This window comes from Colletes gigas, unplaced genomic scaffold, assembly GCF_013123115.1.
Source record: "Colletes gigas isolate AHSC1104 unplaced genomic scaffold, ASM1312311v1 Colletes_gigas_Sc00040, whole genome shotgun sequence".
Classification (NCBI taxonomy): domain Eukaryota; kingdom Metazoa; phylum Arthropoda; class Insecta; order Hymenoptera; family Colletidae; genus Colletes; species Colletes gigas.
This window is the reverse complement of record NW_025106669.1, coordinates 1,333,933-1,359,081: the sequence shown is the minus strand read 5'-3', so window position 1 is coordinate 1,359,081 and position 25,149 is coordinate 1,333,933. Positions and strand designations below refer to the sequence as shown.

Below are 25,149 nucleotides of genomic sequence, written 5' to 3'. Positions count from 1 at the left end.
TCGACGCGTGGTACAACTTCTACCGAAACAACGTTTCCCGAATTATACTCCCCCAAACACTACCGTTTCGTTAAAAAAATTCATATAAACATATATCTACCTTAACGCATTTTGTGTTGGCTGAGTAGTTTAATAGAAAAAATAAAATACATAATTTTGTATCGATATAAAGAAATCAGTATCTTATTAGTTTGATAGAATTCGAAGAATTTATATAAATATAAGACAACGGAGAAATTTAAGGGCTTCCAGGAGAATAACAAACACGTGTTGCTCTATAGTGTAAGCAACCTTTAGGTTTGTAATGAATGAATGCGGTTATATTATGTGAGAGTTTCGATGGAAGGCATTGCCGACTATGTGTGTGTGTTTCGCGTGAAGTATGTATTATTTAAGATATTAAAGGGAAAATATCTTACAATAGAAAGAGGTTATAATTTATACATAACATATATATATATATATGTGTGGTATCGGGAAATGCGAGGAACTTGAGCGGAGTAAGAGCTATAGGTTAAAAGAGAAAGCGTTATAAATCTAAATTTCATTTCAAATTCCATTTAAAATTTCATTTAAGTAACGTCCAATTATAATATGTCAAGTTATAATGTTTTCAACGCATAAATTTTTTAATGAATTTGTGCCCAATTTTCTTAATTTATTATTCAAATAATATTATGACAATCACTCGAAACGATACACGTGTATAATTATATGTGGTGGATCGGCTAGTTACGGTCCTGGGTGATCGCAGCGCCACGCGGCGGACAGCGAGAGAGTGAGAGTGTAGCGAGTCTCTCGATCAAAAATGTAATTTTTTACCGAATATTTTGAATTCTCCAAGAAGCATTCAATTGTGGTGGATTGGGCTAGTTACGGTCCTGGGTGATCGCAGCGCCACGCGGCGGACAGCGAGAGAGTTAGAGTGTAGCGAGTCTCTCGATCAAAAATGTAATTTTTAACCGAATATTTTGAATTCTCCAAGAAGCATTCAATTGTGGTGGATTGGGCTAGTTACGGTCCTGGGTGATCGCAGCGCCACGCGGCGGAGAGCGAGAGAGTTAGAGTGTAGCGAGTCTCTCGATCAAAAATGTAATTTTTAACCGAATATTTTGAATTCTCCAAGAAGCATTCAATTGTGGTGGATTGGGCTAGTTACGGTCCTGGGTGATCGCAGCGCCACGCGGCGGAGAGCGAGAGAGTGAGAGTGTAGCGAGTCTCTCGATCAAAAATGTAATTTTTTACCGAATATTTTGAATTCTCCAAGAAGCATTCAATTGTGGTGGATTGGGCTAGTTACGGTCCTGGGTGATCGCAGCGCCACGCGGCGGACAGCGAGAGAGTTAGAGTGTAGCGAGTCTCTCGATCAAAAATGTAATTTTTAACCGAATATTTTTAATTCTCCAAGAAGCATTCAATTGTGGTGGATTGGGCTAGTTACGGTCCTGGGTGATCGCAGCGCCACGCGGCGGAGAGCGAGAGAGTTAGAGTGTAGCGAGTCTCTCGATCAAAAATGTAATTTTTAACCGAATATTTTGAATTCTCCAAGAAGCATTCAATTGTGGTGGATTGGGCTAGTTACGGTCCTGGGTGATCGCAGCGCCACGCGGCGGACAGCGAGAGAGTTAGAGTGTAGCGAGTCTCTCGATCAAAAATGTAATTTTTAACCGAATATTTTGAATTCTCCAAGAAGCATTCAATTGTGGTGGATTGGGCTAGTTACGGTCCTGGGTGATCGCAGCGCCACGCGGCGGAGAGCGAGAGAGTTAGAGTGTAGCGAGTCTCTCGATCAAAAATGTAATTTTTAACCGAATATTTTGAATTCTCCAAGAAGCATTCAATTGTGGTGGATTGGGCTAGTTACGGTCCTGGGTGATCGCAGCGCCACGCGGCGGAGAGCGAGAGAGTTAGAGTGTAGCGAGTCTCTCGATCAAAAATGTAATTTTTAACCGAATATTTTGAATTCTCCAAGAAGCATTCAATTGTGGTGGATTGGGCTAGTTACGGTCCTGGGTGATCGCAGCGCCACGCGGCGGACAGCGAGAGAGTTAGAGTGTAGCGAGTCTCTCGATCAAAAATGTAATTTTTAACCGAATATTTTGAATTCTCCAAGAAGCATTCAATTGTGGTGGATTGGGCTAGTTACGGTCCTGGGTGATCGCAGCGCCACGCGGCGAACAGCGAGAGAGTTAGAGTGTGGCGAGTCTCTCGATCAAAAATGTAATTTTTAACCGAATATTTTGAATTCTCCAAGAAGCATTCAATTGTGGTGGATTGGGCTAGTTACGGTCCTGGGTGATCGCAGCGCCACGCGGCGGACAGCGAGAGAGTTAGAGTGTAGCGAGTCTCTCGATCAAAAATGTAATTTTTAACCGAATATTTTGAATTCTCCAAGAAGCATTCAATTGTGGTGGATTGGGCTAGTTACGGTCCTGGGTGATCGCAGCGCCACGCGGCGGACAGCGAGAGAGTTAGAGTGTGGCGAGTCTCTCGATCAAAAATGTAATTTTTAACCGAATATTTTGAATTCTCCAAGAAGCATTCAATTGTGGTGGATTGGGCTAGTTACGGTCCTGGGTGATCGCAGCGCCACGCGGCGGACAGCGAGAGAGTTAGAGTGTGGCCACGATGGCCACCATTCTTTGTAATTCACATATAAACTATTAATTTCACTACGCAAACCACGACTTGGTTATTCAGACATATAATTCAGACAGTTTATTTTAACGATCGCCAAATGGAAATATCGCCTCAACCGCGTGAGTTGGCCACGTTTTTACGATCAATGACTAACCGTGAAGGAGGCACGTGGACGTGGAAGTGGGAGTCGTCGATCGTGAGACGTACAAACGCGTCATCGATCGATGACGAGTTTGGCTGATGATCGACGTCGAACCGGCCGTCACGGAAGATCAACGGCGCAGTGTCATCGACTGATTGTCGCTATTTCGGTCGGACTCGCGGCCAGGGCTTATTTAAAATCGCTTTACCACGCCACGTGAGCTCGGACCAGCATAACAAACAGCTGAACATCGCACGAGCGCCACCTCGTGGCACGCGAATTAATTCCACGGGGATTTCCAACGCGATCGTTTTCAAGTTCGCGATCCAAAACCTCGACTCGTCGATTTTTATGTTCAGACAGGTCGAACCTTGAAAATTAATTGCTGTAAATATCAAATTGATCGTCTTGACGCTGTGTTAAACAAAATTCAAACACATTCGTTAGGACTTAATAAAATAAAATGCGTTACTGGATGAAACTAAAAAGAAATTTGATTATAAAAACATAGGGATGCAAATAGAGTGAATGGGATGTCAATTTTATGATTTTCGAGGATAGTTGACATCGAACTATGATTTAACGACTGATTTTTTGAAAGATTGCGAGATTAAGAGGAATATAATCGCAGACAATGTAGTTTTTTGGTCCATTTTTCATTTTTCTGGGGTTCTAGATACTCATTAGTATTTTTGTGTCACTAGTAACACTATAAACAGGTTATAGAACTAAACAAAGGAGGAATTCAGAGTGTAAATTAAATTATAATAACATTTCTGGCCAAAAATTAGATTTTTCGGTAAAGAATTTTTTTCTTGAAAATGGGTAGGATTTCGGGGGTATGTCTATTCACCAAAAATGATTGTAATTGACTCCTGTAACTGAAAATATTTTTTCCAGAACGATTTTGGAATTTTTCTTTTTGTCCAAAAATTTGATTACTTTGTCGAATTTTTTTCTAGAAAATGGGTAGGAATTCGAGGGTATGCCTATTCATCAAAAACTATTCTAATTGAATCTCCTAGCTAAAAATAATTTTTTCAGAACGACTTGAAATTTTTTAATTTTGTCCAAAAATTTGATTACTTTGTCGAATTTTTTTCTCGAAAGTGGATAGGAATTCGGGGTTACGTCTATTCACCAAATATTATTGTAATTGGTACCCCTAGTTAAAAATAATTTTTTCAGAACGATTCTAAAATTTTCATTTTCGCCGAAAAATTTAGACTGTCGATTTTTCCTGCAAATTAGTTTTTCATTTTTAATAAATTTGTTTGACACTGTATGGAAATATTGTCTAATGCTTTTTTGTAGATACCCATGAGTTCTATGTCAGAAAAAAGTTTCATTGAAATATATTCACTATTGTAGGAATTATGGTTGTCTGAAAAATTGGACCATTTTTATGGGGTTTTTCTCACTTTACGAGGTGAAAGAACAACTTTTTCAATACTGTTAGAATTTCTACATATTCTTCACTAAATTACGCGTTATTTGCCGTTTTAAACATTAAAATCCTTCAATCCGTTCAGAAGTTATGACGTTTTAAAAATTCGCATGAAATTATTGAAGTGACATTCCTTGTGGAATTTTTTTCTCGAAAATGGTAGGAATTTCGGGTTTATGTCTATTCACCAAAAATGATTGTAATCGATCCTGGTAACTGAAAATAATTTTTTTAGAACGATTTGAAACGTTTCAATTTCGCCGAATTTTCAGGGGAATCCCCACTCATGATCAGACATTGTGTTTTCAGTAAAGAATTTTTTTCTCGAGAATGCGAAGGATTTCGATGGTATATCTATTCACCAAAAATGATTGTAATTGGACCTATTAACTGAAAATAATTTTTTTAGAAGGATTTGAAACCTTTTAATTTCACCTGTCGATTTTTCTTAAAAATTTGTGTTCGATTTTTAATAACACACAACCATGAATAATGCACTGATACAATTCATTAATAAAAAATAAAATACATATAAAATTCCTACGCTTTCATTGGCAAACAGATTCGAAACTTTCCAACTACGATTACCCTTTACATCGAATATAACATAAAAAATTTTCCTAGTCACATAAAATTATAAAAAACTAATAAGAAGACAATGGATATACCGTACACTCGATACTTTTCCCAAGACAGCAGGTGTACAACAAAATTAATGATCGTTAATTCATCCAGTTGTGAAGAGAATGTAACTGGCTGGTAGATTTCTCCAAACGCGATCGCCGCGAAGCACTTTAATCGGTTTCGTTTGAAGAATTCGGGGCGCTTCTAACGTCAAGCCACCGAAAAAAAGCGTATACACGCGGATCCACCCCAGCGTAATAATATTTACAGTACCGTGCGTAAAAAGTAAGCGGCGTGAATAAATATACACTTCGGGCAAGGTTTGAATACCCGAGGTATTCGAATACCTTCGAAACCTTGAAACATGCACGGTGGCTCGCGGTACGCGGGACCGTGTCGACGCGTCGCGTTAATTATCGATTTAATGAGCTGCTAAATGCTTTTACTCGCGAAACCAGCGACGTTATTTCGTCGAAATTTGCTTCCCTTCTCTCTGTGTGCATAGCGTGAAAATATTTGTCAATTTAATTGTTGTATCGTCCACGTAATAATAATAATAATAATAATGATAATGATAATGATGATGATGATAATGATAATGATGAAGATGATGATGATGAAGATGGTGATATTGGTGATGATGATGATGATGATTATGATGATGATGATGATGATTAAGATGATTATGATGATTATGATGAGTATGATGAGTATGATACGTATGATGAGTATGATGATGAGTATGATGATGAGTATGATGATTATGATGATTATGATGATGAGTATGATGATGAGTATGATGATTATGATGATGAGTATGATGAGTATGATGAGTATGATGATTATAATGATGAGTATAATGAGTATGATGAGTATGATGATTATGATGATGAGTATGATGAGTATGATGATTATGCTGATTATGATGATGAGTATGATGATGAGTATGATGAGTATGATGATGAGTATGATGATTATGATGATTATGATGATGAGTATGATGATGAGTATGATGATTATGATGATGAGTATGATGAGTATGATGAGTATGATGATTATAATGATGAGTATAATGAGTATGATGAGTATGATGATTATGATGATGAGTATGATGAGTATGATGATTATGCTGATTATGATGATGAGTATGATGATGAGTATGATGAGTATGATGATGAGTATGATGATTATGATGATTATGATGATGAGTATGATGAGTATGATGATCAGTATGATGAGTATGATGATTATAATGATGAGTATGATGACGAGTATGATGAGTATGATGATTATAATGAGTATGATGAGTATGATGATTATGATGATGAGTATGATGATTATGATGATGAGTATGATGAGTATGATGATTATGATGATGAGTATGATGAGTATGATGATTATGATGATTATGATGATGAGTATGATGATGAGTATGATGATTATGATGATGAGTATGATGAGTATGATGATGAGTATGATGAGTATGATGAGTATGATGATTATGATGATTATGATGATTATGATGATGAGTATGATGAGTATGATGATGAGTATGATGAGTATGATGATTATAATGATGAGTATGATGATGAGTATGATGATTATGATGATGAGTATGATGATTATGATGATTATGATGATTATGATGATGAGTATGATGATTATGATGATGAGTATGATGATTATGATGATTATGATGATTATGATGATGAGTATGATGATTATGATGATGAGTATGATGATTATTACGATTATGACGATTATGACGATTATGATGATGAGTATGATGATTATGATGATGAGTATGATTATTATGATGATTATGATGATGAGTATGATGATTATGATGATTATGATGATGAGTATGATGATTATGATGAGTATGATGATTATGATGATTATGATGATTATGATGATGAGTATGATCATTATGATGATGAGTATGATGATTATGACGATTATGATGATGAGTATGATGATTATGATTATGATGATTATAATTATGACGATTATGATGATGATGATAATAATAATAATAATAATAATAATAATGATTGTAGTAGTAGTAGTAGTAGTAGTAGTGGTAATAACAATAATAGTAATAATAAATCTTCTAAATGCAGATACAATTTACTATTCATATTTTTCTATTCTCTGTTTTAATATAGCGTTATACTTTCTTTTATGTGTATCTTGTATCCGTACAAATATCGACCAAAAAAAGGCAGTTTATGTTTGCAAGTTTAAGCAAATTTAATACGTAACAGTCTTAACATAAATCAACATCTTCATAGATAATTGTTTTCCTAATACTTTGGTTTCAATTTGGATAAAATTCTTGAGGAAAGGACGTGTGTTTAAAATATATTAAAATATCTGTGCGAATTCGTGCAAATTCATATTTTTATTAATAAAATTCATGAAATTGAAGCTTTGTGATTGTCTCAACCCTTAAATATAATAATTAGTATCTTACTTGAAGTATTTCTTATATTACTGCATATTAACCAAATTCTGTAGCTTTTTGTAAATTAAAATTTCCCATAAATGCATAAACATTCGTTGTCTAATTATTACTATTCGGAATTCTTTTAAATCATATTTTTTAAGTTAATCAAAAATCTTTGGGATCCTAATTGGAATCAGTTCCGTCTAATAATTACTTAATGGGCTTAAGTCTAATAATTACGAATCGACTGAACGAAGTTGAGACAAAGGAGTTTAATAAAACTAATAAAACTGAAAGAGAATGGTAGTTTCGAGCTGAAAAAATGTTCGTGGACGTACTTAGTGGATCGATCGATCGGAAAAATGGAAGAAATCGATAGCACCGTGTCGCTATTTTCGTTCCTGGAGCAAACAGAAGAGAGATGGATGAGGACACGAGAGAGAAAGAATCACGGAAGGACACGAGTAGCGTAACAGCGCCAGAATAATCGTCCCAGTGGCGTCTTTTAATCCGAACCGCCATACGGATCTATTTTTCGACGGACAATCGCGCCAGAAATACCGGATTGACCCCCCTTCGTGTTAATTCTGTTCTGGTGCTCGCACGATCGCCATCGCTTGCTCCACGTCGCGTACACATCGCGAGAATCCCGACATTCTACCGTTTCTCTCACAATAGAAGGACAAATTAACATTAAAAAATAAATTAAAATCACTTACATCCACTTCCACAAACAATAAACATAACAATTCTACTATGAAATTCTTTTTTAATCGTCAAAAAAATTTAAAATACTTCGTCTAAATTAAATTAATCGAAGAGCAGTATATTTCATTGGAGACAGAAAATAAATAAAACTTTTCTTGCGATCCAATTTTACGATTTCAAAAAATTGAGGTTTTCTTTTGGTAGTTGAATTGAATTTTATTGTTAAAATTGTTTTTGCTGTCGGAGCTTTGTCGAAAGAATTTACTTTTCTTTTAGGAAATTTCGTAAATGGAAAGTTACGTATGAATTTTATAAAATTGATATTTCATTACGTATGAACCTCATAAAATTCATATTTCATTACGTATGAACTTCAACAAAATCGATATTTTAATTGAATTTTATTATTAAAACTAGCATGCCTCGTCTCGAGTTCGCCAGACCTAGTGCAAATGCAATTTATAATCACATGATCGTCCTGACATATGTATCCGCGATAATGCAATTCTCTCGCGAGAAAGCGCTCGAGAAGCTACGCCACCTGGCGGTGACATCGCGGTACTGCTACGGGCGAGGTATCGCGCGGGCCGTTAACGCGTATGCGCGCGCAAGTAGACTGTCGTATACAGGGGTCGCGTGGTCCGCCAAACGGTCGTTACACATGAAATCTTTGCACATAAATTACATGTTAATAACGAGCTTCTGAGACATGCTACATAGCCTACGTCCGTCCTAGAGTATGCAGGAATAACGTGTCAAAATTTGAGGAAGATCGGTTCAATAGGTCTTGAGTTTTGCGCGAACATAAAAATCGACTCTCTCTTTATGTAATAGTATAGATATAGTTGCATATTGAGCGTATTAAGTAGTTTCTTGAAAATTAAAATTTCCCATTTCTTATACAGGGAGGATGAAAAAATTTTAACGGGAGATTCTAGAGGCCAAAACAAGACGAAAATGAAGAATATCAATTTCTTGATTGAGGCTTCGTTAAAAAGTTATGGAAATATTTCCGGACACAGAATATATTTTCGGTAAAGAATTTTTTTCTCGAAAGTGCGTAGGATTTCGGCGGAGTATCTATTCACAAAAAATGATTGCAATCTCCCCCCACAGCTAAAAATAATTTTTTCAAAACGATTCGAAAATTTTTGTTTCGCTGAAAAATTTCGACACCTACCCTATATGTTTTTCATTTTTAGTAATTTTGTTTGACGCTCTAGAGAAAAGTTGTCTAATACTTTTTTGTAGGCATCCGTGAGCTCTATAGCAGAAAAAAGTTTCATTGAAACGTGTTCACTATTGTAGGACTTATGGCTGTTTGAAAATTGGACCATTTTTATGGGGGTTTTCTCATTTTACGGTGTCAAGGAATAACTTTTCGAATATTTATGGAATTTCTACATACTCTCCACCAAAATACGCGTCGTTTGCATTTTGATGAATTAAAATCGTCCAATCCGTTCAGGAGTTATGACATTTTGAAGATTCGCATGAAATTTCAGGGAAGCCTCGCATTAGATTTTCGGTAAAGAATTTTTTTCCCAAAAGTGCGTAGGATTTCGGTGGTACATCTAGGCACCAAAAATTCTTGTAATTGACCCTTGTAACTAAAAATAATTTTTTTAGAATGATTTGAAGTTTTTTAATTTTGTTTAAAAATTTCAGTTCCTACTCGAATTTTTTTCTCGAAAATGCGTAGGATTTCGTGGATATGTGTAATGACTAAAAATGGTTGTAATTGACCTCTGCAACTGAATATAATTTTTTTAGTATGATTTGACATTTTTTTTTCGTTGAAAAATTTAGGTACCTACCAACTCCCCGTCGATTTTTCTTATATTAGTTTTTGATTTTTAGTAATTTTGATTGATGCCCTACGGAAACATTGTCTAATACTTTTTTGTAGGCATCCGTGAGCTCTATAGCAGAAAAAAGTTTCATTGAAACGTATTCACTATTGTAGGAGTTATGGCTGTTTGAAAATTGGACCATTTTTATGGGGGTTTTCTCATTTTACGGTGTCAAGGAATAACTTTTCGAATATTTATGGAATTTCTACATACTCTCCACCAAAATACGCGTCGTTTGCATTTTGATGAATTAAAATCGTCCAATCCGTTCAGGAGTTATGACATTTTGAAGATTCGCATGAAATTTCAGGGAAGCCTCGCATTAGATTTTCGGTAAAGAATTTTTTTCCCAAAAGTGCGTAGGATTTCGGTGGTACATCTAGGCACCAAAAATTCTTGTAATTGACCCTTGTAACTAAAAATAATTTTTTTAGAATGATTTGAAGTTTTTTAATTTTGTTTAAAAATTTCAGTTCCTACTCGAATTTTTTTCTCGAAAATGCGTAGGATTTCGTGGATATGTGTAATGACTAAAAATGGTTGTAATTGACCTCTGCAACTGAATATAATTTTTTTAGTATGATTTGACATTTTTTTTTCGTTGAAAAATTTAGGTACCTACCAACTCCCCGTCGATTTTTCTTATATTAGTTTTTGATTTTTAGTAATTTTGATTGATGCCCTACGGAAACATTGTCTAATACTTTTTTGTAGGCATCCGTGAGCTCTATAGCAGAAAAAAGTTTCATTGAAACGTATTCACTATTGTAGGAGTTATGGCTGTTTGAAAATTGGACCATTTTTATGGGGGTTTTCTCATTTTACGGTGTCAAGGAATAACTTTTCGAATATTTATGGAATTTCTACATACTCTCCACCAAAATACGCGTCGTTTGCATTTTGATGAATTAAAATCGTCCAATCCGTTCAGGAGTTATGACATTTTGAAGATTCGCATGAAATTTCAGGGAAGCCTCGCATTAGATTTTCGGTAAAGAATTTTTTTCCCAAAAGTGCGTAGGATTTCGGTGGTACATCTAGGCACCAAAAATTCTTGTAATTGACCCTTGTAACTAAACATAATTTTTTTAGAATGATTTGAAGTTTTTTAATTTTGTCGAAAAATTTCATAACTTCTCGAATTTTTTTCTGCAAAGTGAGTAGGATTTCGGGGGCATGTCTATTCACCAAAAGTAATTGTAATCAGCCCTCGTAATTGAAAATAATTTTTTTAGAATGATTTGAAATTTTTTAATTTTCTCGAAAAATTTCATAGCTTCTCGAATTTTTTTCTGCTAAGTGAGTAGGATATCGGGGGAATGTCTATTCACCAGAAGTAATTGGACTTAGTAAACTGAGTAAACTGGATTCTCAGTTCTTCGTTCTGAAGACCGATTCTTCCTTGCAATCGTAAATATGTGGCCACACGCGACCCTTGAATACGTTTTCCACGCATCTCATTGCAAAAGCAATTTATGACCAAACGATCGTCCTGACATACATATCCGCGATAATGCAATACTCTCGCGAGAAAGCGCTCGAGAAGCTACGCCACCTGGCGGTGACATCGCGGTACTGCTACGGGCGAGGTATCGCGCGGGCCGTTAACGCGTATGCGCGCGCACGTAGACTGTCGTATACAGGGGTCGCGTGGTCCGCCAAACGGTCGTTACACATGAAATCTTTGCACATAAATTACATGTTAATAACGCGCTTCTGAGTCATGCTACATAGCCTAAGTCCGTCCTAGAGTATGCAGGAATAACGTGTCAAAATTTGAGGAAGATCGGTTCAATAGATCTTGAGTTTTGCGCGAACATAAAAATCGAGATAAGTATAGATTGTTTTTGTTCTGAATTTAGTTTTATAGAAACATTCACTAGGAAATTTAGTAATTTGAGTGCCTGATTCGACTCGAAGCGAGATCTATAGATCATTGGAAAGTCAGACGGGCGGAGATCGGCGTCTAAAATAACCGGGACGCGAAAATAAAATAATTGAATTAATGCTTTGCATCCGAGGGATCGTATATCGAATGTCTGGATGAGAGCACCAGCCCGAAAATAAACGCCGCTTAGATTAATGGCAATACAATTAGACGCGACTTTAAAAGCTCCGGCGTGAAATTCAATCGTACATTCATCGCGTGGTCTCGTTACTTCCAAACAATACCAATCATCTGACACACCTATCATCAAACATCGATCAACTCTCTATCGCCAAACACGTGACAAATCAGAATAAAAAAAAATATTTCACGTTGAACAGCTATAATAGAAATTTGACTTGTCATTTTTTTATCAATATGTATCGTTATTACTACATCTACCAAGGAAAATAAAGTCAAAAACTTTTGAATCGAATTTTCAATTTTTTTTTTTTTTTTTTTTTTTTGGAAACTAAAAATAACCAAAATAATTCAAAAGTTATTTATAATAAACATTCCGTGCTTAAATTGTCGAGTTTTCATTAATATAGAATGGTCAACATCGAACGGAGAAGAAAAATTAAATTACAGATATAAAAAATGGAGTCAAGAAATAAAAAATATTCTCATAAAAAAATATCTAAGGTGACTGTGAAATTACGGTAATATTCACGATAATAACTAAATCTTTTAACGATTTCGATCTTGCAAGTCGCGAGAATTAACCCGAATTTCCAACGTTCCACTCTTAATTAGTCTTCGTCAATGTTTGAAGCTTTCTAGACGATAGTTCGATGTTTATTTACGCGTCGATTTTTATTTCTTTCTTTGCAGACACGAAGGGACCCTGCGATTAACGTTAAAGGTCCACGAGCTTTCAAATTTTCCGAAATGTGTGCAACGTGTAGCGAAAACGGTCAGTCCTCGCCGGTCGTGTTATAAAATGCGCGGGTTATTTTTAGCGTGGCGCAAAAATATCGCAAGGTCGCCGCACGCGCCGGTACTTCTGCCCGTTCGTCGCGCGCGCCGCGAGCCTTCTGTTCCGAAACGCTCCGCGCGCCAGCACTTCGACCGCGAGCCGCCTGGCGGCGCCACCGTACGGACCGCGTCCCTACTCACGCGAAAGCCCCGTCAGGTGGCAGTCGCGCTTGAAAGCTTGTGGCGACAGGTGCGTTTTCTGTCGCCTCTGCTCTAGTAGGTGAATGGAACATTTTACTTTTTTTTTTTAATTTGAATTTTACACAGAATCTCTCCTTTGATCACGTCGGGGGTCACCAATTGTAGCCGTAATAAATTAGAACATATGTATGACACTTTTGAATATCTGGAGAACTCCGAGTTTATTCTTGTAACTGTTTAAACAAACTACTAGCCGTCCCCTACCGATCAAAAACAAAAAACATTAACATTAACTTTTTCTTATAACAACCCTAACTTCAACCCTTTAATCGGTAAAGTAGAGCATAACCTCGCGACAGAAAACGCACCTGTCGCCACAAAGCTAAGGGGAATCGCTAGCTTTCCGGATATCGGTACTCAGAACACACAGAACCATCTATTGATTGGTTCTTTGGTTAACGAATCATGGTAAACGATGGGTAGATTAGAAACTCGGTGGATATAGATATCTTTGAAATACTTTGAATTGATTGGAATCGAGTTATCGAATATCAGGAATTAAATTTAATAGTAAATATCTATTAAATTTAATATAATATCATATCAAAATATATGAAAATATCAGGAATTAAATTTAATAGTAAATCTCTTATTTTGAATGGATTAGAATCAAGTTATATATAAAAATATATTGGAAATATCAGGAATTAAATTTAATAGTAAATCTAATTTTTAATGGATTAGAATCAAGTTATATATATCAAAATATCAGGAATTGAATTTAGTAGTAAATCTTATTTTGAATGGATTAGGATTAACACATTACCGACCGATAGCCTATTAATCGACTATTTTACCGGCCAACACTTACCGACCGACCGCGTATTAATCAACTGTTTTACCGACCAACGCTTACCGACCGATAGCCGATTAATCAACCGCTACCGGTCGGTAAAGTGTTAAGTTATAGATAAAAATATATCGAAATAACAGGAATGAAATTTAATAGTAAATCTTACGATTTACGTTGCAGATGGAGGATATTCGAACGAAATAGAAAAATTTAAATAATATCTTGCATTCGTGCGTGGTAATAAAAACGTATTATTATTATTATTACGTGAATGGTAACTTCTGTACGATATCGAGTCATGTTTCCTGCCACAAGAGCGTTCGCTGTATCGGTACGAACGTTACCTTCGTTACCGACTGTATTTTTTCTAGTTTCTTTCGAGAATCAAAAACTTTCGCAGTCTGCTCTGCAGATTTTAGCGTTCCAAAACTGTAGTTATCCTCGCAAACCATAGAAATTTTAGACTAATAAGAAACAAGTAGTCTTACTTCAAGTATTTCTCATATTTTTGCATGTTAAGCGCATTTTATAGTTTTCTTTGAGAATTGAAGACCTTCATAGTCTGATGTGCAGTTAGGTATGGCAGTCAACGTATGGTTGAGTGTATGTGTGAGTCTAGCTTGATAATAATCGAGATATAACGGCGTGTCTAGCCGAGGAAGCCCGTGCAAGACACGTTCGTGTCACGAAACGAGCGCGTGGATCCCTTCTTCGTCACGCCAGGCTCGTTCCAAGAGCGGAGGAGTGATCCGAAGCTTGCACGAAGGCCTTTGGCCTTTCGTCGAGTGCACCGTTTGCCCACACGTGCCCGGCCCCTCCCCCCCCCCGCTCGAACGAGAAGCAGACACGCAAAACCAATAATCCCCGGCTACCTGCAGTCGCGGGTTTACGTTGCAGCCGATTCGAAAACGGATACCACTTATTTATGGATTACGCGGTCCAGCGTATGCCAGCAGAAACCGTACGGCGCGGGCGGAACCGGGGATCTCTGCCAAATGCTACGACCAGCGAAGCGTACGAGTATATTATCGATCTTACGAGTCGTCAGGGAAGAGGATCACGAGAAATCTCGAACGATTTATCACGGGTAGCTGGTCCACGTTTGTTGGACACAGATACGAATGATTCTGGGGGCCCAACGTGGCCGGTGGAACGCGCTTGTGGCGCACTTCCGTTCCGCCATTACGAAGCGCGCGACATTCGAATCGTGTTTCGACCACTGGAAATATTATGGCGGATTTTTAAGGAGTTAAATAAATTAATTACCAAGATTAGATGTAGAAGAAAATAAAGCTAGGTGGGGCCCTTGGATTTTAACGAGTCTGTGAAAATAAATTCCATGACAAATTCTTGCATTGAAAAATTTCGACTTTGCAACCCTAAAGAAATATTATTGAAATGAGAATTGATTTCAATTTCTATCAGAATAAATCCCTGATTATTTGAAAATTACATCAAATTTATGCATCGACTTGGAAAGTTTATTTTGCAAAGAATAAAAATATACTAAAAAAATAAATTGTAAATTATAAAAAAATTAAAAAATAATTTGGTTGCTACTCATCGTCAGCATGTTCTATATATCTGTTTAAAAAATATAAAATTGAAAAGAGCAACGAATATCAGCCAAAGTTATGGAAGACAATTTAACCAATTAGTACATTCCGTACCAAGCAGGCCATTGGTGCTCTAACAAGCCTCCTTCAGTCAGAATGGAAAGATTCGTTAATCATCATAATTTAGAAAATGACCTTGTGCAGTGAATCCTCCATTATCCATACTAATCTAAAGAATTACCTCTAAATGCATTCGTACGAATAAATTGAAAGAACGAAAAAAATACATCAGCAAAGCGCCATCTATCGGTCAATTACATTGCACTATTTTTACAATCTTTTTTTGCTTCATAAATTTTTACCTTGAACATTAGAAAAGTGAAAACAATTAAAAAACACTTCCAGCAAAGAATATAGATGACTCCATTTTGTTTTTTTTATTATATCACTAAATTTACGATCTAAATTCCATTGGGGAATTTTTAGTAAATATGTTGACCAGGACAGTGACATTTAGTTAAATATTAACACATTATTAGGTCTGGGTTAGGTCTGGGTTAGGTCTGGAATAAGTTTGAATTAAGTCTGGGTTAGGTCTGGGTTAGGTCTGGAATAAGTCTGAATTAAGTCTGGGTTAGGTCTGGGTTAGGTCTTAATTTACTCTTAAAAAGACGAGTTTGCTAATTAGAAAATCTAATTTTTCTTCCAGACCTAACCCAGACCTAACCTAACACAGAAAATTTCTTAACAAATAAATTTCATTTTTCACGAATGCACCGTATTCGCAATATTTCGTTCGAACTGCGATCAACCGGTTTTTCCTGCCATTTCAAGTCGAAATGAACCGAAAGGCATATTTGAGGAAGAGGGCGCTAAAAATAACGGGGTTTCATTTCGTTAACGTCACGCAGTCGATAAACACGAGTTACGAGCGAGTCGATTTTCTCATTAGTTGCAGTGCATCGTCGCGAAAAGGCACAGACAATCGATTCGACGATCGATGAATTATCGAACGCCGAAATAAAATAACCCAGACCTAACCTAGACCTAACCCAGACTTAATTCAGACTTATTAAAGACCTAACCTAGACCAATTCATCGCTGATAACGGGGGTTAGGTTTGGGTTAGGTTTGGGTTAGGTCTGGGTTAGGTTTGGGTTAGGTCTGGGTTAGGTCTGGGTTAGGTCTGGAATAAGTCTGAATTAAGTCTGGGTTAGGTCTGCCTTAGGTCTGAATTAAGTCTGGGTTAGGTCTGGGTTAGGTCTGGGTTAGGTCAGGAATAAGTCTGGGTTAGGTCTGTGTTAGGTCTGAATTAAGTCTGGGTTAGGTCTGGGTTAGGTCTGGGTTAGGTCTGGAATAAGTCTGAATTAAGTCTGGGTTAGGTCTGCGTTAGGTCTGAATTAAGTCTGGGTTAGGTCTGGGTTAGGTCTGGAATAAGTCTGGGTTAGGTCTGGGTTAGGTCTGAATTAAGTCTGGGTTAGGTCTGGGTTAGGTCTGAATTAAGTCTGGGTTAAGTCTGGGTGAGGTCTGAATTAAGTCTGGGTTAGGTCTGGGTGAGGTCTGAATTAAGTCTGGGTTAGGTCTGGAATAAGTCTGAATTAAGTCCTAACCTAGACTTTAAGTCCAGACCTAACCTAGACTTAATTCAGACTTATTCCAGACCTAACCCAGACCTAACCCAGACCTAACCCAGACTTATTCCAGACCTAACCCACACCTAACTCAGACTTAATTCAGACTTATTCCAGACCTAACCCAGACCTAACCCAGACTTAATTCAGACCTAACCCAGACCTAACCCAGACTTAATTCAGACCTAACCCAGACCTAACCCAGACTTATTCCAGACCTAACCCAGACCTAACCCAGACTTAATTCAGACTTATTCCAGACCTAACCCAGACCTAACCCAGACTTATTCCAGACCTAACCCAGACCTAACCCAGACTTAATTCAGACCTAACCCAGACCTAACCCAGACTTAATTCAGACCTAACCCAGACCTAACCCAGACTTATTCCAGACCTAACCCAGACCTAACCCAGACTTAATTCAGACCTAACCCAGACCTAACCCAGACTTAATTCAGACCTAACCCAGACCTAACCCAGACTTATTCCAGACCTAACCCAGACCTAACCCAGACTTAATTCAGACTTATTCCCGACCTAACCCAGACCTAACCCAGACTTATTCCAGACCTAACCCAGACCTAACCCAGACTTAATTCAGACCTAACCCAGACTTATTCCAGACCTAACCCAGACCTAACCCAGACTTAATTCAGACTTATTCCAGACCTAACCCAGACCTAACCCAGACTTATTCCAGACCTAAGCCAGACCTAACCCAGACTTAATTCAGACCTAACCCAGACCTAACCCAGACCTAACCCAGACCTAACCCAGACTTATTCCAGACCTAACCCAGACCTAACCCAGACTTAATTGAGACTTATTCCAGACCTAACCCAGACCTAACCCAGACCTAACCCAGATTTAATTCAGACTTATTCCAGAGCTAACCCAGACCTAACCCAGATTTAATTCAGACCTAACCCAGACCTAACCTAACACAGAAAATTTCTTAACAAATAAATTTCATTTCTCACGAATGCACCGTATTCGCGATATTTCGTTCGAACTGCGATCAACCGGTTTTTCCTGCCATTTCAAGTCGAAATGAATCGAAAGGCATATTTGAGGTAGAGGTTGTTAAAAATAACGGGGTTTCATTTCATTAACGTCACGCAGTCGATAAACACGAGTTACGAGCGTGTCGATTTTCTCATTAGTTGCAGTGCATCGTCGCGAAAAGGCACAGACGATCGATTCGACGATCGATGAATTATCGAACGCGTTTTCTTGACGTGCTCGAGACGTCCCGGGAAAATCCCTGACGGAACGGTTTTAAATATACACACGCGACCCCACCCCGATCGCTGTCCGACTGTCGATCACGTTTCATCAACGGTCAGAGAAACGCCCGTAAAATAGACTAACGGGTATCCTAATCGCGTATCGCTTAGGAGTGGTTCGAATGTCTTTTTCTTCCCCACCGTTCCTCGTATTTATACGAGCAGATTTTGCAACGTGAAATTTTGTAATTCGAAGCATCCACGATCCCTCGATCTGCTCTTAACGATCAGCGGGGCTCGATGTACGATCGTATCCGTCGATCTCGACGAGGATACAGTTCTATTTTCGGTGCGCCGGAAAATTAGCTTTTATCGAGGCGGCGCGGTTTGATTTACGGCGTGCAAGAAAGTTTTACAGAAAAGACGATTCACCACTGTCAAAATGTCGAGGAGCTTGAGATATTGAGAGGAGAGGAGAAGAGATGGAGAAGGCAACATGTGTTGGCGGATGTGCTCTTTGTGTATTCTTCGTTTCGTAGTTTCTGGGAGATCTCCGGTGACGAGGAGGGTCGAGATTGGGGATATTCGTTAACACGGTTCCAAAATGGCGGTCAGTGACCGCACACCTGCGCACTAAAAATGCATTTCTTGCAGGATTGGGTGAATTTTATTTCGTGAATTAGAATAAAATTTACCCAATCCATGGAACAGCGAAAGAGGAAACTGTGAAATTCAATTTGGAAGGTTGATTTTACAGAATTTTAATTCCTTTTTTCGTAGCTGGTTAAACTTATAAAAAATTGAAAGAGATATGCATCTAACTCGATCGAGATACGAACCTCATGATTTTTATTTCGACAGAAAGGGTAAAATATCGAGGGATTATTAAATTTTCCGAAATAAATCAGAATAAATAAGTAGATACACACGAAACGATGTTCACTTGCGTTTAAACTTCGAAATCCTTAACCTCAAACGTGCAATGTTCTTTCAGAAGACAACAATTGTTCGATTCTGTTCTCTGAGATGAAAAAATACGAAAGTCGAGCATAGTTTGAACAACGATACTATATTTAAACGTTTTGACTTCGATTTAAACCCCCTGCGGTGTAATTTATAATCTAAAAATATAGAAAAATATAAGAAGAAGAGAGTAGGGCGCGAGGAACGTGTAAAAATATAAATTATCGATGTACCGAGCTGCTTATTATGAAAAGAGTTGGAAAATAGAAATTCGATGCTAAAGGGTGTTAAAGCTATAAATTTCTTTTTTTATTATAAACTGCAAAGGGATACTTTGTGTGGTGTTTTGCTGGTAAATAAGTGATTTGAAAGTTCGAAAGAGTTTGAAATTATTATTTTGTTTCTGAGAAATGTTCCAGTATTACTGGATTTTTAATAGGGATTTTTTGATGATATTCACATGAAAATTACATAATTAAAGTAGAAAAGATTTAAATGAAAAATTTAAGATTGCTCAATTTTGACGAATCATTTTTTACAAAAATAGTACCAAAATAAATTAAAAACGTAATTTAAAGCAGTTTGGGAAATAGTGAAATTTATAGTGATTTTGCAACGTAACAAAAGCAAATAAGACATCATTTATACTACTTGCTATGTCGATCCTTGATAATTGCAAGATTCTCTCTACTTTGGCCTTATTTTTCCCAAAACACCAATACAAGTACTATGACATAATTAACACTTTGACTGACACGGTTAGGTCTGGGTTAGGTCTGGGTTAGGTCTGGGTTAGGTCTGGGTTAGGTCTGAATCAAGTCTGGGTTAGGTCTGGGTTAGGTCTGGGTTAGCTCTGAATTAAGTCTAGGTTAGGTCTGGGTTAGCTCTGAATTAAGTCTAGGTTAGGTCTGGGTTAGGTCTGGGTTAGGACTGAATCAAGTCTGGGTTAGGTCTGGGTTAGGTCTGAATTAAGTCTAGGTTAGGTCTGGGTTAGGTCTGGGTTAGGTCTGGGTTAGGTCTGAATTAAGTCTGGGTTAGGTCTGGGTTAGGTCTGGGTTAGCTCTGAATTAAGTCTAGGTTAGGTCTGGGTTAGGTCTGGGTTAGGACTGAATCAAGTCTGGGTTAGGTCTGGGTTAGGTCTGAATTAAGTCTGGGTTAGGTCTGGGTTAGGTCTGGGTTAGGTCTGGTTTAAGTTTGAATTAAGTCTGGGTTAGGACTTAATTCAGACTTATTCCAGACCTAACCCAGACTTAATTCAGACCTAACCCAGACCTAACCCAGACTTAATTCAGACCTAACCCAGACCTAACCCAGACTTAATTCAGACCTAACCCAGACCTAACCCAGACTTAATTCAGACCTAACCCAGACCTAACCCAGACTTAATTCAGACCTAACCCAGACCTAACCCAGACTTAATTCAGACCTAACCCAGACCTAACCCAAACTTAATTCAGACCTAACCCAGACCTAACCCAGACTTAATTCAGACCTAACCCAGACCTAACCCAAACTTAATTTAGACCCAACCCAGACCTAACCCAGACTTAATTCAGACCTAACCCAGACCTAACCCAGACTTAATTCAGACTTATTCCAGACCTAACCTAGACCAATTCATCGCTGATAACGGGGGTTAGGTTTGGGTTAGGTCTGGGTTAGGTCTGAATTAAGTCTGAATTAAGTCTGGGTTAGGTCTGGGTTATTTTATTCTTTTATATATATATGGGTGACAGAACTTTTAACAGTGGAACTAAAACAATGAATTCTCAAGTTGAAATGTTAAAGAAAATAAATTTTAATAGTGTGGCGCTACTTCGCTGCGGGTAGGGATCTCGTGAAAATCGTAGGAGGACAGAAAAGGAAAGGAGGGTGCGCGTTTCGTCCGGGGCCTGCTAGGGGACTCCATCAGTAAGGCTTTCTAGCAGGCCCTGCCTTAGACGACTGGGATATTGGGAAGTCGTTCGAGGAGTGTATATACACGAGGGGTCGGTCTCGCGCTTGTGAGAGCGCGACCCCTCTGGTGGCGAGCATGAGAGGCGACGCCACAATAGGCTCCATAAATTTTAACGAGGTTACGAAAACAACTACTGCGACAACTTTTAAGTTGTGTAGTTTTCAATTGCCTAAAATGAAACTTTTCGTCCCGTAAACAATTTTAGGATTTTAGACTGCCAGTCAACGTGTCAAAGAATCAAAATTTTAATCAACAATCAATGGAAAAAGTAAATAAATACAAACAATCCATTAATAATTCAAACTATGCTCGTATCCATAACTGATCAATCGCCAGGAACATTACACGAATAATTTCAAAAATCATCCTCAATTTCCACAGTTTCTTCTTCCTCTATCCACTAACAATAACATAAAATAACTAAAATAGTTTCTCACCGATAATATGGTGGTACTTCTCGACGAACTGAGCGGTGCTTTGAATTCCCATGATGACATCTGCTCGTCACATAATTCCCAATCGTGTGGTGCTCGTTTTTTGCTTCTATTTTTCTTCCTCTTTTTTCACCACTGATCGTCTGACCATGCACCGGCTCCAACCACTTTCTCCACTGCATCCGCTCGCGGATTCACTCAATAGATTCACCTCCGAGCACTTTCGATCCCGCGGTTCGTAACAGACGCACTAGTTAATTTCTAATCGGGTACGTATACCTCACTTGTCAGGCACAATTGCTTTCCCGATCGAAACGAGCCTCTCCCCGACTATCGTTCACCACCGTTTCCTGTAATTCAAATATTTGTGGTCAGCCGACGCAACCGGACACTCTATGCGCGCGCAACTCACACAACTTTCTTTCGCGGGTGGATTGTCCGATCCAAAGAACGATTTTTAAATTTACGAAGACAAAACCACGCGAGTTGGGATTAACAGTCGAGGAATCTTCGAACGAAACACGGTGGATTCGAAACAATATACATCGAGGAACACACGTTGCGACTATCAGCGTTTCACTATCAACGTTTGAAATCTTTCATCAAATTACGGGAATTTAAATGTATTTGAGTATATAGAGGGTGTGAATAATTACTAATTCGGATTTGTGGTGCAACGAAAAGTAGAAGGATTCAAAGTTCTGGAATTAGCCTCGATTTTGAATGAGATTCGAAAGCACGAAAACACCGATTCGATTGTTTTTTCCTTTTCTTTGGAATATATACCGCTGCTATCGTTTTAGATTCTGTTTGGAAGAATGATACGTTGCGTCGATGACATTAGGAATCGTAAATGAATCGTTAAATGGGAACACGGTCGGATTCGTAACAATACACATCGGCAGAGCGCACGCCGCGACGTTCCAAGAATAATCGATCTTATAAATACAACGTCTCCGCGCACGGTGACTTATGCTCTTATTAACGCGAGAACACGCCGGGAATCCCGGATACCGTGCAACCGACGAACACAAAGAGGACGAAGAGAGGAAACACGCGCGTTTAACGAAGTGCTACGAGAAACATTGCCCCCTTTGATCGCCCATCGGGGCCGTGCCTTTGTGTACAAACTCGACCCGCTTTAATATCGGCTGCATTAATACGAAACACAACCGTCGACCTGGCGAAACCTCTCGTCTTTCAGGAATTGATAAATTCTTTCGAAATAACGAAATGTAGTGAAAGAAACTGGAGACTCGAGAGTGGAAGCGTCTTCTAGGGGACCATCTTTTCCATTGATTGTTGATTAAAATTTTGATTCTTTCACACGTTGACTGCAGGTCTAAAATCCTAAAATTGTTAACGGGACCAAAACTTTCATTTTAGGCAATTGTAAACTATACAAGTTAAAAGTTGTCGTAGTAGTTGCTTTCGTAACCTCGTTAAAATTTATGGAGACTATTGAAATTTATTTTCTTTAACATGTAAACTTGAGAATGAGTTGTTACAGTTCTACTGTTAAAAGTTCTGTCAAACATATATATGTAAAAGAATCAAATAACCCAGACCTAACCCAGACCTAACCCAGACTTAATTCAGACTTATGCCAGACCTAACCCAGACCAATTCATCGCTGATAACGAGGGTTAGGTCTGGGTTAGGTTTGGGTTAGGTTTGGGTTAGGTCTGGGTTAGGTTTGGATTAGGTCTGGGTTAGGTCTGGGTTAGGTCTGGGATAGATCTGGGTTAGGTCTGGGTTAGGTCTGGGATAGATCTGGGTTAGGTCTGGGTTAGGTCTGGGTTAGGTCTGAAATAAGTCTGGGTTAGGTCTGGGTTAGGTCTGAATTAAATCTGGTTAGGTCTGGGTTAGGTCTGAATTAAGTCTGGGTTAGGTCTGGGTTAGGTCTGGGTTAGGTCTGGGTTAGGTCTGGAATAAGTCTAAATGAAGTCTGGGTTAGGTCTGGGTTAGGTCTGGAATAAGTCTGAATGAAGTCTGGGTTAGGTCTGGGTTAGATCTTAATTTACTCCTAAAAAGACGAGTTTGCTAATTAGAAAATCTAATTTTTCTTCCAGACCTAACCCAGACCTAACACAGACTTAATTCAGACCTAACCCAGACTTAATTCAGACCTAACCCAGTCCTAACCCAGATTTAATTCAGACCTAACCCAGACCTAACCCAGACCTAACCCAGATTTAATTCAGACCTAACCCAGACCTAACCCAGACCTAACCCAGATTTAATTCAGACCTAACCCAGACCTAACCCAGACCTAACCCAGATTTAATTCAGACCTAACCCAGACCTAACCCAGACTTCATTCAGACCTAACCCAGACCTAACCCAGACCTAACCTAGACTTAATTCAGACCTAAACAGGTAAATTAACAGGTAAATTTCAAATAAAACACTTAACTCGATCGAGTAATTTCATTTTAAAATATCACTACAGTCAATTTTTATTATCCTACTAAAAATTAACTTTTCTTATTATCAAATAACTTTTTTTTTATACCACAATGCTATTTCATAAGAATTTCATTGTGTTTCATTTTAAGATATCACTGGAATCAATTTTTATTATAACACTAAAAATTATACATAATTGTTAATAATTTTGTTGTTGTTGTTGGGAGCTGCTGGTAACAAAATTGAAATATAATTCGGAGTGCAAAGGGTTAAGTAACTCGTCAAACTAACTAACTAACTGACAAACTACTTAACTAACTGACAAACTAACTAACTAACTGACAAATTAACTAACTAACATGGCCACGTCGTTCAAGCGTACGATAATTCACAATCAGCAAGCTTTACAACTCGCGACGTTCCAACGATAATTATCCTCTGCTGAATCTAGCCTTGGCCCATCGTTTTTCCCTGAAAATTTATGTCTACAACCTTTCGATATTCAATTTTTAGCTACTGGTAGAATCTCTATCTTGACCAGTTCTTAATGTCAAGTCTCACAATCATGAAGCTTACTGTTGGATGACCAATAGGTCAAAGATCGATACGTCATCGTCTGTTAGTCACAAGGCTCGTTAGTCACTAGTTCTAAGGGTCCTCCTCCCCTACTATTGATAAGACATATATATACCCGGCCCGCAGGGCCCAGGGGCTGAGAGTTGCACAAGAAGTCTGCTGGTGTTAACGTCTCGCCAAAAAGTCAAATTCCGCTGCAAATTCCGTCATTCTTAATAGTTGAGTTCGGCGTGAGTTCAATGTAAATGAATAAACTCTTACTATACAAAAGGAGCATTACTTGACCAACCGGATTCCAACATTACATATTAAAATAAACCAAAATGAAATTAAATCGTAAGTCAGAGGGGTTGATATGATCGTCGAGAATAGAAGCGTACCGTCCATGATCTACAGTCATCTCACGGTCGAAGGGGTCGTTCGACGCGAATAATTCACGAATCTACCCTGGAAAACGCGCCTTGGAGCTTCGATCGCGTATCGTTTTCCCGCGTCCCGCTTCCGGGACGCTGTTGCAACGCTGATTACTTCTATTTTTACCGCACCAAACACGAGTATCCTTTCAAGGAGATCACCTTCCGTAACCCGACATCGCACGCACAGCGGTAACAAGAACAACAGAGGTAACAAGAACC

General features: G+C 38.2%; 2 protein-coding genes across 2 annotated transcripts in view; one reads left to right on the top strand and one right to left on the bottom strand.

The window, feature by feature from the left end:
- The first annotated feature begins 5,451 nt into the window (after nt 1-5,451).
- Nucleotides 5,452-25,149, top strand: part of LOC122402831 (protein PFC0760c-like) — a 31,020-nt gene continuing 11,322 nt past the window's right edge. Inside the window, exons 1-2 of the mRNA XM_043405952.1 lie at nt 5,452-5,487; nt 5,556-6,823. Of these exons, the coding sequence (XP_043261887.1) occupies nt 5,452-5,487; nt 5,556-6,823 (1,304 nt within the window). The remainder of the gene's footprint in view (nt 5,488-5,555; nt 6,824-25,149) is intronic.
- The window catches only part of LOC122402847 (ADP-ribosylation factor-like protein 6-interacting protein 1), a 52,157-nt gene continuing 48,500 nt past the window's right edge, over nt 21,493-25,149 (bottom strand). The window contains exon 6 of the mRNA XM_043405977.1: nt 21,493-21,879. The gene's annotated coding sequence lies outside the window, so the exon portion shown is untranslated. The remainder of the gene's footprint in view (nt 21,880-25,149) is intronic.